Here is an 18,316-nt window from a genome sequence, read left to right as displayed (position 1 = left end):
TTTCTCACACCGGCGACCACTTCAAACACAAATATGCAATGCGCAGCGGGCAGTGCGACCAATAAACCGGTGCAAAGGCTTCCGAGTAGGGCCAGAGAATGCCTTCATCATCACCAGATATTGAACGCTAAAGATCCCACCCTCCAAAAAAAAAAAAAAAAGAAAGAAAGAGAGCGCATGCACTCAATGTACGGGGATGTAGTATAATGACACGTGCTCCATTAGGTAATGCTGGTCGTAAATATTTCCTTTGTCACCTTCAGAAAAAAGGGACGACGTCATTAGGTTCCTGACTTTGTAGCTGAAAAAAGATCATAGCACTCACTTGTGTCTCGCTTTTCCTTTTTTCTTTTTGATGCGCTAGGAACTCAAAATAGTACAAAGTTCACAGCATTGTTTCCTTTTTTATTATTTTCTATACACTTACATTCGGTGGCACCTTCGACCTGGAAACTAACGTCTCTGCTGGTGAAAACGCTCAAGGAATGCCCGAGCGATGACTGTGTATACTCAGAGCCACTAGAGCGGCCGTCGCGTCTGCGATAACTTCAGTCGGAGGCAGCAGCCATGTTTTTTGACGCTATTCGTAAGCTACCCGATGATTTATTTGATATTTCTCATACCTCGTCGCACTCCGAGTATATGCAATGCTCCTGTAATAAGATTTCGCTATGCAGCGAAATCTTTAGTTTACTTATCACAAATAAACGCAACGTTAAGGCAATTAACGTTACCGAAACTGTACGAGTGCCGGCTGTTTGTAGGATAAAGTAGCATTATGGACTAGCATTATGGACATTATGGACTTATGATCTGTGTGCTTAAGAAAGTTGGTATTTCATTGCGACTTTTACCTTATTGGTAACATAGCAATCTCTCACACTAAGAGTTAGCACAACAATTCGTTGCCGGCATTTAGCAACTCATTTTCCATTCAAGACGTTGCTAAACATGTCATCTATACCGTCTGTTACATCGACAGCAGTTTCTTAGAGAAAATACAGGTAAATTACGAAAAGCAGGTATCACGAAAGTCACTTTCAAACAGCTTCACAAAGCAGAGAACACTAATGATGCCATATCGTTCTTCTCCCCGCATGTCCTGTCTCCGTATATGGTGATCACTGTGGATGTCTTGCTTGGTGTGAACTTTCCTTCTCTTCTTGTCATAGTTCACGCCTTTTCCCACTTCCCCAGAGCATAGTAGTCATCCGCGCTAAGCCTGGTCAACCTCCTTGCCTTTCCCTTATCATCACCCTCTCTCTCTCTCTCTCTAATTTCATATGTGTAGTACGTGCACGTGGCATCCACTTAGACCCGCTACCTCTGACGATAGCGTTTTTGCCGGAGTAACACGGAATAATGCAAGACTGTTTTGATGCAGTTCCCATCACGAGCGAAAACGCAGCATGTTGCACTAGCACACACGTGTTAATAAGTCAAGCGCCCTCACCTTCACTTGCCTTTTCCTTTTTTTTTTTTTGTCCCCTCAACCGGTGCTGCCACTCCAGTACGGCGAGCACATCGCATTACCTTCGCTCGCTACTCGAGGCGTCGCGTGCGTGCGACACGGAAAAATAGGGCCACACGGAGGAGGAGGAGGAAAAGAAGGATAAGAGAAAAAAAGAAGACGAAGCGCCCAATGTGGAATGCCCAGCGCGCTCCTCCTTCGAGTCTAATGGCACCTAGTTAGGCTGATGGAGCGCGGTCATTTCTGCATTTTGCAGGAGACAAAGCGAAGAGCGGGCACGGACAAACACAGAGAAAGGACGCTTAGCCGGCTTGCGTTGGGCGGTGGCTTCGCCGCTCCCGCCTAACGCGAGCCGTGTGCCGTTCCTTGCGCACATTTGAGGCCGCTGTCGCTGGCAAACAGACGACGAGCGACAGACTCGATTCAGCGTGGGCCAGTGTTAAGAGCATGCATAAACAAGCCGTTTCGCCCCGGTCGCGCCCTGTCTCAAATAGCACCGCCGCGCGGCAAAGGCGTTGCATTTGCGTGTCTTCTCCGTTGTTATGGTTGCGCGTGCTCGAACCGGGAAAATGAGGCGCTTGAAGCGGGACTTCCAGAGAGAGCGATGAGAATTTCAAATGAGAAACAATGCGCCCCTGCGCCGCGTTCCGCATGCTTTCGCTCATTTATATATTGTCTTGAGCAGGAAAATAACGCAGCCGGTGATGTTGAAAAAGCGTTAGTTTGAAACGTAAAGCGCAAGGTGCTGTTCTTTCTTGGGTTGTGCGCTTCTTTTATTTCCTGCGACAATCTGTGTAGAAAAACCGAAAGGCGAGACATGTGGAGGTGACATTGCTTTTGCCGGCAGTGACACTCTTGACTTCAAGTTAGAAATGTTAGCAATGAAGCGCAAGTTTGCAGTGTGCACAGCATAAACGTACAAGCGACTGCCGCCACCCTTCGCAAGCATTATTAATGAAAGTATACGCGAAGCGTTCTTTTTTTGTTTAATTGCGTGCTTTCCTTGCCGTAATACCCATGTACACTTTGTACCAAGCGTGTCGTCGCTCCTACTACATTGAACATCGATCCAACCCTTTGACTCTAAGTGTTCGTCATTGTGTTCATGTGTGTGTCTGTGTGTGTGCGTGCTTATTTGCTCATTTCCTGTAATTTTGCATATTCATTCAACAGCCAATAGTGAAGCCAGCGGCGATGAAAGTCGCCAACTTTTTCAATATCATCAAATAAATCAATGAGAACGTTCTGATGCAATATTTGACCACGCACGACGTAATCATACTCGATATGCAGTGTGTCCCACGTAACTTGAGCCAAACGTTAAATATATGCAAATGCCACGTAGCTGGACTGGTAATGTTGTTTGCCGTCTCTTGGAGATGCACATAGTATTTTTCTATTCCGACTAGTTGGATAATTAGTCTAAATTAATTAATCAATTTCTCAAATATTAAATAAACATGAAAAATGTCAATGAAAAAATTGTAGAGCAACATGAAAAACTCCCGATACAGCTTTATGTATCTCGATACGTGCTACATAAAAGCGTTTTTCCCAGCGTGAAAGAAGCCCGCTAACACAAGCAAAGTGCTTCGAGCGGGCAGTAGCGAGGCGATTTGGCTTGTATTTGCGGGTATTTGTACCTGTGCTGGGATGGCGTTATTGTTCGGTATTACATTCTTTTTATTCGAGCGATTTGCAGCAAGCCATGCGACTAACAAAAAAGGGCATCATACGACATCCTCCTTTGCGGAGTTTTGAGTTTATCAGCAGTGACACCTTTGGTTTCCGCAATATTCCTAGGGAAGCCATTCTTCCATACTGCCGTCTTTTCTTCTTTATAAGCAAACCGGCACGTTCTTCTCATTGTTTGTATTCCTTTCAGAAACAATCGCCCACGCCCGCAACGTTTCGTCCGCGGGCACAGAAGGTGGAACTTATTCTTTGCGATGCCAGGGGACTTGGACTCATTCCTTTCTTTTTCTAAGTCTAAGACACAGCACTTCGAATGAGCAATTTTATTTAGTCTGTATTACATTCCGCACTTATTCAAGAAACACTAACCGAGTACAACAATGCCCTGAGCTCCGAAGAACATTAGGCATTCAATGTTAGAATAGTCGAAGTGGTATACACAACGCTCTTACCATCAGCATTGAAGCTAGTGCAGCCCTGTTTATTTCTTTAATATAGGACGCCTCACATATATGCTGTGCTCGTTTATAGTAGAGTTATGATAGTTGGGGCCATGGTTTGTCAGAATACATGACCAATATTTCAGTGGTTGGCTGTGAACGAATGTACGAGAACATTTGCAGCGCACCACAAGTCACGCAGGATAAGTAACAGGAAGCGCAGCTGGCGATGTGGCGAATGGCTGTTCAGCAGCGCGTCACATGGAATCACGGATAGATAAACCTTAGTGCATTGCAACTTTAATCATGCATTGCAATTTCAAGAAACTAGGGAATCTTTAGCACAATAAACACTGCCAACACCAAAGTAGCCTGTGGGCCGCGCTTCTAAATCGCATAATGAAAAAGCCGTGTTCATGCAGCGCTTATTGCGGATACCCGTAAGCTTCTGTTGAACCACAGGCTCATGAAACTTCAAGATGCACCTCGCGGTCGTCATGACGTCTTACGCGAGAGTAATTTATCAGTATCAAAGAGCTTGGACCCCGTTCCTCAGGATTTAAACCCGGAGAAGCGTGACACAATTTTGTTGCCCACAGTGATGAAAGCGAAGCTCTCTTCACTTACCCTCCCGGACTTTCTCCGCCGCAGCTAGGTTGCTGACGTCTCGCCTAGATAGCTCGCATGCCGGACAGCACTACCATTTTAACTGCCCTAGCAGGTACTCTGGCTGCTGGTCTTGTTTTCTACAGAATTACGCGGTGATAAAACATACGATACCTAAATATCCTACCTGTAACAAACGGATGTTACCCCCAACAGCATAATTCCTGTAATAAAGTAAAGCTTTCTATATCTGCATCTGTAGGGCCCTTGGGATTGGCGTATCAGCTTGACCCGTCTACCGCCGAGATCAGCGTAGTTTACTGTAGCACCATCTCCAGGATTGGCGCGCTCTAATTGGCGTGCTGCCCTTGGATACAGTGTCATAGCAAAGAGTGCCAATCCTTGAGACGGCATAATGCGTGGTCACGTGGTGAGAGAGTCCGCTTCTTATCGTCTTTACTGGCAGGCAGTAGGTAATCGCGATGATGCAAGACACTGTGCAAGATATATTCAGCTGCATGGCATTACCTTACCCGCCTCACTAAAGCTTGGACTCTCAGATTCTAACATGTAGGCTGAATCTGCACCTTTTTCTTTTCTTTATGCGCAGCTCTTTGAAATTTGTGCGATATTTTATATTCTGACTGTAACAACATGATGTTTTTTCGCGTCAGCGATGGCTGAAGCGTTTTGCTGGGTATTCAATCGTTTCGCCGTGTTCAGAGGCTACCCAAGCTCGTCACCGCTCATGTGCTGGCTAAACACTTAGTGCGATATATGTGTGCTAATAAATTTGCATTTTTTCCTTAGTCCATAGTGGGGGTGTCTGGGTTTTTAAAGCAAAATGTGGCAAATGTTTAAATTTTTATTTCACTTCTGTCTATATGCTTTCTTGTTCAGCGTTTTGCATTTGGCTACGATTTTGGGTTATCCGGCGTGTTAGTGCGCTAACTTTCTCTTTTGTCGCTGGTGATAAACGACAAAAACAAATCAATGAAAAGAATGACGCTGTAGAAAAGTTCAGGAACCTGAACGTGAACAGAACCCGGTTTACAAGACGAGGCCTGCGCGGGTCGATCTGCGTCAGGCAGTCGAAGCGCAGTGTAAGCATTCCGGCAGCGCACGCTTGTCTAGAATCCTCTTTCGACCGGTGCTGGACGGGAAAAAAGAAATCCCGATTGAAAGCGGAATAAAGGGGGAAAGAGAATATCTAGAGAAAGCACTCTCCATACAAGGAACGCAGACGGGCCAAACCGCAACCTATGGTCTCCGAAAGCGAAGGTAGACTGCTCAAGGGCCAGGCGCCGGCGCTGGAGAAGCACGTAACTCTCATCTGGACTCAATTGCTGTAGGCATGCGTACCGAGGTAGAAAGAAAAAAAGAAACTGGAAATCACGTTACAGGTTTACTCCAGAGACTTCGACCGGTCAGCGTGCTGCTCATTGGCGCGCACACTCTCACTTTGCGGCGCTTCGCGAAGGAATAAAGTAAACACAAGTGAACAAGCAGGACGGGTAAGCATGGGACGAAACAGATGTTCGTTTCAGGGAGCCTCGGCCGGCCATCACGTCCGAGCCAGGCTCGTTCTGCGTACTTGGAAAAAGGAGTTTGCTTTCAGCGCTAGATCCCGCAAGTGTTCGGCGCTCACCTTGCATGGTTACTTTATACCTGACGCAGTACTGTATCTACTCATCATCATCATCATTATCGGCCTAGCTTTATATCCACTGCCAGGACGAAGGCCTATCCCACACGATCTCCAGCTGCCCCTCTTTCGCTAGCTAGTTCCAACTTGAGCCTGCGACTTTCCGAATTTCATCACCCCACTTAATTTTCGGCCGTCCTCGACTGCGTCTCACTTCCCTTTGTCTGCACACTTGCCGACTAAATTATTAAACGTGCCTCGTTGATACGCGGGTCAGACTCGCCGTTAAAGTGAATGCACATGCATTACCAGAGCGTGAGCAAATTCCCCTGTGTAGAAAGTGCGGAAACATCTAGTTTTTTTTTTTTTTCCGTCAGATGACCTGCGGAAGATTCCGCCGGCTCTTCTTTGTGCGCTTGCATAATGCATCGACAGTGCTTGCGTAGGCGCCGTCAACGGCAGCACCCGCAATATAAGAACCATATCTTTTTTTCTTTCGCAATGGGCATGCCAACGCGTGTCACCACTGCCACTCTGTTATTTATTTTTTGTTATCGAAAAACGAATTATATCTGTTTTCAATTGTAGAAACAAGGGTCCTGAAGAAATCGATGAGCGACTAAGCCTCGAAGATTACGAGTAAGTAGAAAAGGTTGCGTGAGAGACAAGAGGTAGGGTAGTGTCCCCTCCCCCCCTTTCCTCGGACTTTGCTTTATGGTTACCGCGTTCGAATGATTTATTTGGCATTTCGGGCGTCCGCAATTGACTGCTCTCTCATCAAAAAATATTCTGACGAAAAAGAGACTTCCTTTCAGGTGAGAATATGTGCAGCATATTCACAGAGATATGTTCGAGATGATTTCTGTACTCCTACTAATCCTACTAGAGCTTTTGACATCGACCACGCTTACGCTGACAAAAAGGTCACTGAGCACAATAAAACCATGCTAGACTTCGCTCGGCCTTTATCCCTTAGCTGCACAAACAAACTTTTTGCGAGTTTCGCCGTCTCCTTTCACACCATCAAGAACAACGTGTTTTCACTTCGTACAAAGTCCCCCCCCCCACCCCTCCTCATGTGATGAGTGACTTATTTTTTAGAGGTACTGTACTTTGCTTTCTGTGCTGCTGCACGCAGATAAACTATTTGAGTGCTTGCGACATGTCCGGGTGCGTATATGGTGCTTGTTGATATTCTCTTCCTGCTTCTTCTTGCTTTTTTTTATTTCTTCGTCCGGAAATAATTTGGTATTCTATGATAGCACCGCAAACCTAGCTTAGCTTCGCCTTTTACTATAACCAAAATATAAAAGACAACGACGGCATTTTAGCACTAGAAATTCACCAGCTACATGGTAACGCAAATCAATAGCCAAATCGACAAAAGGTGTTATGCATCCTTGACTCACGAAAACGCAGTCTTGTTGTCAACAGTCGTCTTTGCTCTAAGAAGTTGTCGCCTAACATGTGCAGAAACATTCCATGCAAAAGGAGATTGTACAGGCCCCAAAATGCACTCGAAGTTTCTCCCTCCCCAAGCACGTATTACTGAAGGATGAAAATAGGGAAAAGCCATCACATTACACCAGTACCTCTTTCTGTCCTACGATACTATAAGTAGGTGCCGTTAAATGAGATCTAACTGGAGGGGACTGGAGGCAGTATACCTGAGGCTACTCTACTTATATTTAAAACGTACTTTAAGGTAAGAACAAAAAATATAAAGAGTAAAACATTCGTCATTCGATTACGCATTCTGTCGCTCTGTTGCGGTAAGGATTAGCGAAAATTTTTCGAACTGTAGAATTCTAGAGTGCCTTTTAGTTCGTCTACTAAATAGTGTAAGATATTACCACAATCATTTGGTATTGCAAATCGCTTTAGAATGCGAATAACACAGCACGTTTTGCCATGTACAGTGGCGTTGATCATAGCAATGAAAGTGTACGAAAGAACATCAACACGTTGCGCAGTTAATGTCAACGTTTTGTTTAAAGAAGAAAGTGATACTATACATCAGAAAGGAATTTATACGAGCTTTGGATCACTCCTGCGAACGTATCGTTATTATCAGCGCCATGCAGATTTCTCGCCAGTATTGTCGTCTCTCTTGTGTCACTTAAATCCTACCGAAGAACACATTGCACCAATTTAGAAAGCCAATATTCCCTTCCGATTTCTGCCACCTGCGAGCTTTCTTTTTTTTTTTCCTTCTTTTTCCGCATCCCAGGTAGCCAAGCTCCTCTGCCAGAACCTTCCTGTGGAAGCGGAGAAGTTCGAGACAGTCTCATGCCTCTTCTCAGATATTGTGGGCTTCACCAACATGTGCGGTAGCTGCGCTCCCATGGCCATCGTGCGCCTCCTCAACAAGCTGTATCTCCAGTTTGACAACCTATCTCACGTGCATGGCGTCTACAAGGTGAACGATGCTTCAAAAGAAAATGACGTATTCCTTTTCACCACTGGACTCGCAGACATTGCTCCATAAAACGGCGAATCAATGGCCACACGGCTGCTGCGATCACTTACTCACTCACTTACATCAGTTATTAGGACAGGCTATCTATTTCCACTTCCTGCCCGAAGAGCAAGAAATACATTCTTACATGAACGTATCCGCGCTGTTGTTTCCAAGCAACATTGTTTTATCAGCTCTTTAAAGGTCTTTACTGATGCCAAGTTAGCAAGGTTGTTCCTGCTTTTGCTTCCAGGAGCGCAGCCGCTGCAGCACATTTTTAGCATAAACGTATACGTTTTCATCCACAGAAATGTCACTGTCACTCATAGTTGAAGCTACTTTATTTTTACGTTAAGGTCAGAGTTAGAGCAGCATCGTTATTTAAACGGCATGAAGCCCCCAAGTCATTTCCTGTAGGTAACCTTTAAGGTAATTTGTCTCTTGCGTCTCTCTTAGGAAAATTAATAGAAGTAACTAGTACTGAGCAAATCAACATTATCTATGCTTTCATATTTGTGAAGTTCACTCAGCCATGACGCTCGGTTGCGCAGGTGGAGACCATTGGGGACGCCTACGTGGTGGTAGCCGGCGTGCCAGATTTTGTGGAGGACCATGCGGATCGGCTTATCGTAATGGGTCTGGATATGATAACCGCCACAAAGAGTGTCCGCAATCCGGTCAATGGGGAGCCTATACAGGTGAGTTGGACATGCACCAACACGAGATCCTGGGAAATGCTTGGACTGCACTATTTTGTCTTTCTTTTTTTGCCTTCTTGATTTGAAGTACTACGATTGGGGCGCCTTGGTTCACACAACATTAGCTTACTCAAGGAACAGACGGAAAGGGCTCCCCGTGAAAAGTACAAGTGTCCTACCCTAGTTTTGATTTGTATGATAGTGCAAAGCAAATGAAAACTCAGGGGAAGGCGCATCAGAAGCTGGCCAAATGAAACCGTGCGGAATGAAAAAAAATTATCTTGAGGTTGTAACCTTGGCATTTGCTTTAGTATTTGCATTAATATTAATAATTATACCACGTTTACATTCCTTCGATTCAAGCATTGGATGATTTACTAGAATATAAATACCCAGATACTTGCCACCTGAACAGAAATATTCAATGTTTACTACAGGAGACGTCGTATCGTAAATAGGGCGACGAAGTTGTAAATCTGTAAAGGTGCAATTATAACAAACAGAATGAAAATACTTTCATCGTTTGTTATCACTAGAAGCTTAGCTTATATATCGGAGCTCGCATCTTGCTCTGAGCTGACAAAACGCGAGGATGTGAAAAAATTTTCTGTGATCACCAACTCAAACTTGAAATGGGCTGAAATGAGATAAGGCCCAAGTACTAGCCAGGGGAACATGCAAGATGAGTGAGGGGTTAGACTCCGCCTGCGGAATAAAAGCAGGCGCGTTCAAATAAATTGACATATATATATATATATATATATATATATATATATATATATATATATATATATATATATATACATACATATGCCTATGAGCAGCGAGTCATCCAAGGTATTCCAGCCCAAGCTAGAAAACAAGAAATGTGGTATTACGCTGTTTAGTTGTGCAATGAAATTAGCAAAAAATGCAAATTGGTTTGCGTACTGATTCGTGAACATGTCATTAATTGAGTTATAGATGCACTCAGCATCTTTAGTTTTCATTCGCCGATAAACATATCGTTCGACTAGCGAAACTTGAGATAGCGAGCGAGACAGAAAAAAAATTTTATCAGACACGCCACGAACAATCGACGCGATAAGACACCTCGTTCTTTCAAATCTTTTCATTCCGATCGTTAAGTTCAGGCTGGGCACATATCCCAATTTAACTATCAGGCTCCTGGCAGGTTCAGCGCGAGTAAGGGAGAACAAAAATCTAACGGTTAGCGTTGCAAGCAGGATGACTTGTATAAAAAAGCGAAGAACAAACAAACGGAGGTTTTGGAGTACGCAAACATTTATTCGTCCTCGGTGCTCTTCTTGGCCGCCGTGCCATGAATGAGCGAGATGCCATGTGACATGCTATCCAGAACAGCGAGCGCTCCACGAAAGCGTTCCGAGACGACAGCGCATTGCAGAGCGTTTTTTACAACCGCAGCCTACAACACATTTCTTTCTTCTTGTCCCTAGTGGTCGTAAAATCCGGAAGGCAGATCGCCATTTAGGCTTTTGTGAAACAGTTGCAAAAGAACACCACCAAGTACCTCTGCACAAGGCAATTTCCCGATGTTGTCTTTTGGAACCGGCTAGACTTCCATCACCATTACCTTCCATCAACCTTCTGAATATACCATACACCATTGTACCACTACGTTCATTCTTCTACAGCACTAAAATTTCACTTCGAAATAATCCCTTTAATCGGCAAGCATACGTTAATCCGTTATTCGGCCTTTTAGATGACAGCACTTATAGCAATCGCACTCGCATAGCCAGTGGAATTGCCTCATTTAATTTTTCACGATGCCGTTGCGTGAAGCGCAGGTTCATGCATGCACTGTCGACAAAATTTATAGATGCTTAAAGTAAAATGGCATGTGACTGGGAGGAGGAGGAGGAGGTAAAGAGGAGGAAAGACAGGGAGGTTAGCCAGTGTAAGTACCGGCTGGCTACCCTGTGCTTCACATGTCCTTCACAATTCACATGTCCTTAAAATTTCAGCAAAGCCCTTAAGGCCTTGAGTGCCGAAGCCCGTCTGGACCAGTGTCCTAGAGCTTTTTCGTCTGTAAAGGGGTGATTGTCCAGTTTTTCGAGCGCGGTGACTGTGAGTTTGACGTCTAACTGATGCGAGGTTTGCCAGCAAGCCCATCAAAAGTGCATTGCTCATTGACAGCTGCTAGTTCACTAGCGGTTACCTAATCACATTGAGCAATATGCCATGGTGAAGCGCCACTTATCATATGTTCTGGCGGCTATATTTTATTGAAAAGAACGCTAAAATAAACATTTCACACTCCTTTCCAAGGTATTACTAGTTCAGCATAGGAATGTAAATCTAGGATACAAGAAGCCTTTCAGCAGTTCGCGCCAGTTGTAGGGAACCAAGGAAAGGCCGGGAGGTTAACCATGGTCACGCCTACTTGATTACCCTAGACGAGGGGAAAGGAAAAGAAAGAAAATAAGGAAAAAGGCTCACTAGCCGGTGTGCGCACACCGGCTAGTGAGCTTTCATTCCCATATAGTCGCGAGAGCTTGCTAGAGGTTGAGGTCTGCTGCCACGATCCCAGAATTATTGCTTCCGAGAGTGGCGTATCGTCTAAGCGGCTGAGAGTTGTGCGCAGAGTATTCCGATGAGAGTCGTAGGTTGGACACGGGCATTATAGGCGCAATTGCATGCGTCATGCGGCATTGTTCACCATTTCAATGAGAAATGAATAAGCGTCCGTGAATCCAACGCCCAACCACAGGCGGCAGGCCAAAATTGTTTCACGACGCCAGAGCCCGGGTGGCTGGCGAAATTGCAAGGCGGGGTCTAGGGAATACAATCGCGAGTTGGTGAAATCCGTTGAGTTCTAATGTCGAAAAGTGATTGAACGAGCTAGTGAGCAAAGTTGCAGTGCTGCATCAGTTCTCGACAGTGGTATTGGGACGCACTGAGCTTGCTGGTGAGCCGAGCACATGGCTTCATACGCCCTGTCGTAGTGGCTCGGCAACCACTGAAATATAACATCACTGCCGGAGTTCAACACTTCGTGGGGAGCATGCTCAATTTCGTATACTGGCTGCACGCGAAAGCTTAACGCATTGCAAACCTATAGTTTGTAGGAAAGCCTTCGAATCGCAAAAAAAAAAAATTGTCGTCTATGAGGCGGTTGTTGAAGAACATAATTGACAGCACCCTAAAAAACTGGGATTTCTGCTGCCTTCGATCTCACGCCATGGGAAAGTTTCTTGTAGAGCTATTGGAACTGATGGAAACGTGCAGTTGCAGTGTTATCGCAATGCGTATTGGCGAGGCATCAATGTTAAGCGAAGAATAAAACGCATGCGCAGGCAGGCAGGCAGGCAGGCAGGCAGGCAGGCACGCAGGTACGCAGGTACGCACGCACGCACGTACGCACGCACGCACACGCACACACACACACACACACACACACACACACACACACACACACACTCACGCACGCATGCATGCATGCACACGCACACACGTGCACACACACACACGCACGCACATACGCACGTATGCATGCAGACGCACACACATACGCACGCACAAACATACACGCGCATACATATACGCGCACACACGTGCACGCACGCACACACACACACACACACACATGCACACGCACAGGCACGCACAAACGCGCGTGCACGTGCACAGGACTGCTGGCGACGGGCAATTTCGGGTGGAGCGACGTAAGGTGCCACTGCAACGTGTGCCTTCTATAGTCGAAGGCCGTTACAGCAGTGCTATGGGTGCAGTGGCATGGTGTGCTACCAATGCCATGGCGTGAGCCTCCTCGCTACCCTGAACGTTGACGTGAGAGGAGAGCTAATGCAGTGACAGCTTCAAGCCACTCGAAACAAGGCAGCGGAGCTTTTCAGCCATTAGGGCAACGCCAAGGCCAGTGGTCTCCGGTGTTTGAAGACCTAGAAGCGTCAGTCGTGAGTGACAAAGGATCACGACCTGAGGATGCGGGAAGTCTTCCGCTAGCAGTTCCACAGCCAGATGCAGGCCGGCCGCCTCAGCAGCGAGGGAGTTTGCCACGAAAGGCAGCCGGCACACTCCCGAGCGCAGAGGGGCAGGGATCACGCAGGCGGCTGTGTCAGATCCAGAGTCCGGATGGATGGAGCCGTCTGTGTAGACGTAGATATGTCCACCCAGCCGGTCCTGCAGCAAGAATGCCGACGCCTGGTGCAGGGCGCAGGATGGGGACCGCCTTTCCGTGACGCCCTCCAACTAGCAGACACCTACAATAGGTGATGATGCAGAGGTGGCGGGATGGCTAGCGTGGGAAGACGGCCGACCGACATCACACAAGCAATGAAACAACCCTTGGTTGTATTCATTTTGACCTTTGTTGGCTGAAAAAGTTGATCTGTAAGATGGCATGGTGCCATCATGCAATGTCGTATTCCTTTTTATAGTGTCACGCATTTCTCTTTATCATAATATATATACTAAACATGGCGTGAAACCACGGTCTTGCACATTTTTTCTACATCCCTGTTTTCGTTCCATCATTTGAGTACTCTGTCTTAGCTGGCTAGGTCTGCGTACTTGTCACTTAAGATTGCCCCCAACCTCCTCTGACTAACCCACTTGTCAGATTGAACAACTTATCTCAAATCCGTAGCCACAATGAGAAAACGAGGTATCTCCACTCGCCGAAGAAAATGCTGCCTTTGAAAGGACTCTTCTTTCCCCCCTCCAACTCCATCGCCGCGGTGGTCATAGCGGTCATGGCAGTCACGGTGGCGATAAAACGTCAGGATTACTTTAGCTATCAGAGTGGACGTGGACATTTTTTCTGGGTCTATTGCATTCACAAAACAGGAGGCTAACCAGCGGCTGAAAAAACGTTCGACTTTTGGTAATGCGGAACGTAGCCACGACACGTTACGCTAAGAAGATGGAGATTGTTTCGTGCAAAGAGTGGCTAACCTGGTCGTTGCAGCTGTATTACTTCTTTTCAACATATGAAATAAGCGCTCGATATTCTCTCTTTAAAGCGCTGGGAGTATTAGAACAAAAAGTGCGTGATGTTTGTCACAATACCTGAGGCCAATATGACAGGCGTGGTACAGCAATATTCTTGCACCTAAGCTGTCCTGTACGTAAAAGCTGCCCAGTCACATCCCTTTCCCCACTGTTTTTCCGAAACTCTATGCGTGTGTGAACCGTGTTTCCTCTATATGCCCTTGCCATATTTTTGTAGCTTTTTTACGCCTATTCTTGCAGATGCGGATCGGTATTCACACTGGCTATGCCACGGCCGGCGTAGTAGGGATGACAATGCCTCGCTACTGTCTCTTCGGGAATACAGTCACCCTGGCGAACAAGACGGAGAGCCTGTCCAAGCCGTCCAGAGTAAACGTCACCGAGGTGGCCAGGAGGTGAGGGAATGAAATCGGCATTTACCATAGCTGGTTCGTCAGTAAATATCACCCCCGGAGAGCAAACATAAGACCTTTCTAACGAGAACTTCCGACGGTGGCCATACTGCCCTTTAGACTGCTGTGAATAAGTTTGAGCCTCTGACCCCTCCTCCCCCAAAACTAATTGTAGAAACTGCAGCTCGCACCTTGGAACTCACGCGCAACAGTCCAGACAGGAGGGGCTATCTCTTTTGCTGAAGTTCATTAGATGCCAAGTGATGCAGCTACTATGCGTTAAGGAAACGACGCCGCGTCAAAAACTCGGAGCTACCAAAAGACGCTTTCTAGGCCAGCTTCTATCGGAATTCATGCTAAATTGAAGCTGTGATGAAACGCTACAGCAGGATCCAATAAGTGCCTTGTACGGTTTCAGTTTTCGTCTGCGTGATGGAAGTGTTTCATCTGTTTGCCTTGAAGCAATCAGTCTGACAAGCGAGTTAAGCCTAGAGAGAGAGAGAGAGAGAGAGCAGAGCAAGGAAAGCTGAGGAGGTTAACCAAACAGTCTACCAGTTCGCTACCCTACACTGGCAGAAGGAGATAAAGTGGCGAAAAGAGAGAATGTGGCAGAGAGAACACTATTTGCAAGGTCTTCCTTTGCAAGCCTTTGGCTTAGCCACTCCATTTAGGCAAGACAGTGTAAGTGTTAAATTTGCGACAACGGGTAACGGTAGATTACCGTGGTACCACAATCAGCGGCTTCTTGTTTTTTTCTTTACCTCATCATCTGGGCCATTTCTCCCACTGAACTCACGAATTGTGCTCCCACTCACCAAATTTTTTTTGTTGACACAACCACTCGCCATAACTTTTTCGCGTGACAATGAAAGCAAATGAGCAAATGATGGTTAGGGATCTCTCACGAGGGTGTGCTCTCGTAAAGGTGCCCACGTCTGGTAGCATGCACTCTATGCTATGTGTACTGACGCAGTTGCTGCAAGAGTTGTCCTTCTGTGGCGATATGTCTGCCCTGTTTCTCCACTTCCATCTCTGAGATTCGCATGTCTGCACAGGCACAACATAAATAAAAGGCGCTCGTGAAATGGTTCTTGGAAGCATCTTGTCGGCACGTGAAAAGAAATAACTTCCGCGTCCATTGTACTTGAATGTCTCCTAGCCTGAGACATTCATTGCTCAAGAAGACTTGTAGAAGCTCGGAACACATTTGGTGCAATAGCAAACAATTGCTGTGTAGTGCTTAGTCCTACTTGTAATTTAGCGGCATGAACGCCAAAAGTGCCACTCAGCCATTTCGTCATGAGAATGTACACGCAGCAAAAATCAGCGGTAGCACAAGTAATGAAACTTTATGCATGCCAGCGGAAACGGACAACAACCGCAACGCTTTACTTCCATTTAGGGAGCCAGTGCCTAAATATTGCCGAGGCGGCACCTGTAAACAAGCAATTTCCAATAGAAGGCGCAGGCTCAACACGGAGTGCAGTGCCATTCCGACAGGAAAAGAAAGGAACTAAATCGGTTAATGAAAGGGAATGCTAGTCAGATGCCCTTCATATTGTTCGCGGGCACTTTCGAAAATACATTTCACGGAGGTAATAATGTACACGACAGCAGAAATTACGGCAGGACTAACAGAATACTTTCTAATACGGACAACTGATAGTCTGCGGTAGTGGTGCATGGTGCCTCGTTCTTGAATTGTGATATCCTTTTCGTAAAGGCAAGTCGACAAAGGTAAAGGAATTCGAGAGCATCTGCACAACTTTAACCAAGTGAACGTGCTGCGGAGCTGACATGCGGCCGTATCGCTAGCCTTCTGCCACCGCGTTGCTGGTAGACGACTGGCTCGAAAACGAGGCAAGGTCTGCTCAGTTTTAAGGCGTGGACAGAAGGTGGTAAATAATAGACACCGCTTATATGACACCGATGGCAGCGTTGCGCTTTTTCCTCGGCTTTAATGCGTTTCCATCTTCTGAACAATCTTGTTCTTGTGCGTCCACCTGCAGCCACCTGACGAAAAAGGAGTACGTGTTCGAGGACAACCTGGACGTGGGTGACTTCCCTCTCCGCTGTTACTTGGTGGACATGGCATCGAGGCCAAGCGCCGAAGCCCAGTCGGCTGCTGCGGGACAACAGCCGGCCGACGACAGCATGTTCCTCTCTCCCTCCTCCTCGCCTGTGCGTCGCGCGTCCGCCATCCCATCACCGTCCCTGGAAGCAGATGAGGTACGCAAACGCTTCCCGTTAAGACTTCGAGTGTAGCACGTTGAATCGCTATAGTCAGTACGGGATACATTTCTCTGTAACGCATCGCGAACGAACAAATGAAACGTGGAAGACGCGCAGCAAACGACTATATATGAACGCTGACTAACAAACGATCATTTATTCAGGCTGACACGCAGGGATTTGACGTGGCGCATGCGCTAAGCAGACGACGTTGCGCATAAAACGAGTGTTTTCTCAATTAAAGTAGTATTTGTTAATCAGCGCTGGTATTGCTTTTTTCTTCGTGAGTCATCTCTATGTCGTTTCTTTGCTCGCGCTATGTTAGGGAAATGAATGCTGCCTCGCAACACGATTGCCAAAACGTTTTGGTCGCATAGTAGGACGTCCACCACAGCGGCTAGGTGTCTGTGGTCCCGCGCTTCTGAGCATGAGGTGGCGGGTTCAATTGCCGGCCACGGCGGCCCCAAGCGAATGGAAGCAGAATGCAAGAGAGCGACGGCACCGATCCATTTGGATTGGAACTTACTTCGTGCGACAGCAGCGCTCTCAACACAGGGGGAAAAAAGACAGAAGAAAAACGCAAGTGGGTGAATGTTTCTCCGCAGCCTTGCGTTTACGGCATCACCCATAACCCACCGTCCAGTTGCGAGGTTTTCGAACAGACGATTTTTACATACTGGGCAGTCCACTGGCAGGTTTTCTAGCACAGAAGTCAGCAGAATAAAAAGATACACACACCAAAGCTTGAAGTACGGTACGTTCTATGTGAAGAACGAGATAAGTGATGCTGGCAATCATAAGATCTTTTATTTTTCGCCTTATTACACACTTGTGATTACGTCACGTAACAAAATAAGTATATTATAAGTAGTTAAGAAATAATGAAATGATATTCCTGCCTACATCTGGAAACAAAGCAACGTAGCGGCGACTCCACGCAATATACACTGCATCCTTCTTGCATCCCCAGTGTTGCTAGGTGCTTTTAATTTGACTGTAACCGCTACTGCAACGCGAATCCTGGTAACCATAAAGTAACATGTTCTGCAGTTCGGCGGTTGTTATATAACAGCTATCATTTTGACAGTAACGGTTAGATGTAACAGATAACGGCAATATTTTAGAGGTGGCATAGCGAGAGGAGGAGACGGTGCAATGCCTAATTTTCACAGTGCATGCCCACTAAAATTATGCTACGAAACGCTGTATTTACGGAAGAGAAGCGTAAAACAGACGCAAGCCGAAAGTGGTGTAGTAATATGTAACCGTTACGTATTAATTTTGAGACTGCTCAACTGAGAGGTCACGTTTTTTTTCCCCACACGGAAGACGATTTCTAGGCCGTTGTTGCACGCCTTGTCTGATGTAGCACATTTACTGTACGATATATATATATAGGGAAGGAGATCCACCGCACTCGCAAGCTCCGGCTCCAGGAACTTAACTACTTGCGATTACTTGCTCGAGCAATAACTGCGTGCTCTAAAAAGAATCGTATGTCTAAAATAGAGTGTTTGTCCACGGTGTAAAAATGCATAACAGTAGGCGCGTTCCGTTACCTTCGTGTTTTAAGCTTTCATTTCTTTATGCATTTAAAAAGCCGTGGAGTGGCAACAGCGACGGCTAGTTCTAGATACTGCAGAAATAGCCACAAATCGATTCTATGTGACCTCCTAACGATATA

General features: G+C 46.2%; 1 protein-coding gene across 1 annotated transcript in view; it reads left to right on the top strand.

The window, feature by feature from the left end:
- Window positions 1–18,316, top strand: part of LOC126536343 (guanylate cyclase soluble subunit beta-1-like) — a 94,914-nt gene that overhangs the window by 74,106 nt on the left and 2,492 nt on the right. Inside the window, exons 8-11 of the mRNA XM_050183274.3 lie at window positions 8,088–8,276; window positions 8,867–9,013; window positions 14,249–14,403; window positions 16,410–16,629. Of these exons, the coding sequence (XP_050039231.1) occupies window positions 8,088–8,276; window positions 8,867–9,013; window positions 14,249–14,403; window positions 16,410–16,629 (711 nt within the window). The remainder of the gene's footprint in view (window positions 1–8,087; window positions 8,277–8,866; window positions 9,014–14,248; window positions 14,404–16,409; window positions 16,630–18,316) is intronic.

Source organism: Dermacentor andersoni, chromosome 4 (genome assembly GCF_023375885.2).
Source record: "Dermacentor andersoni chromosome 4, qqDerAnde1_hic_scaffold, whole genome shotgun sequence".
NCBI lineage: Eukaryota > Metazoa > Arthropoda > Arachnida > Ixodida > Ixodidae > Dermacentor > Dermacentor andersoni.
Note: the sequence above shows the minus strand (reverse complement) of the source record. Positions and strands in the feature narration are given on the sequence as shown.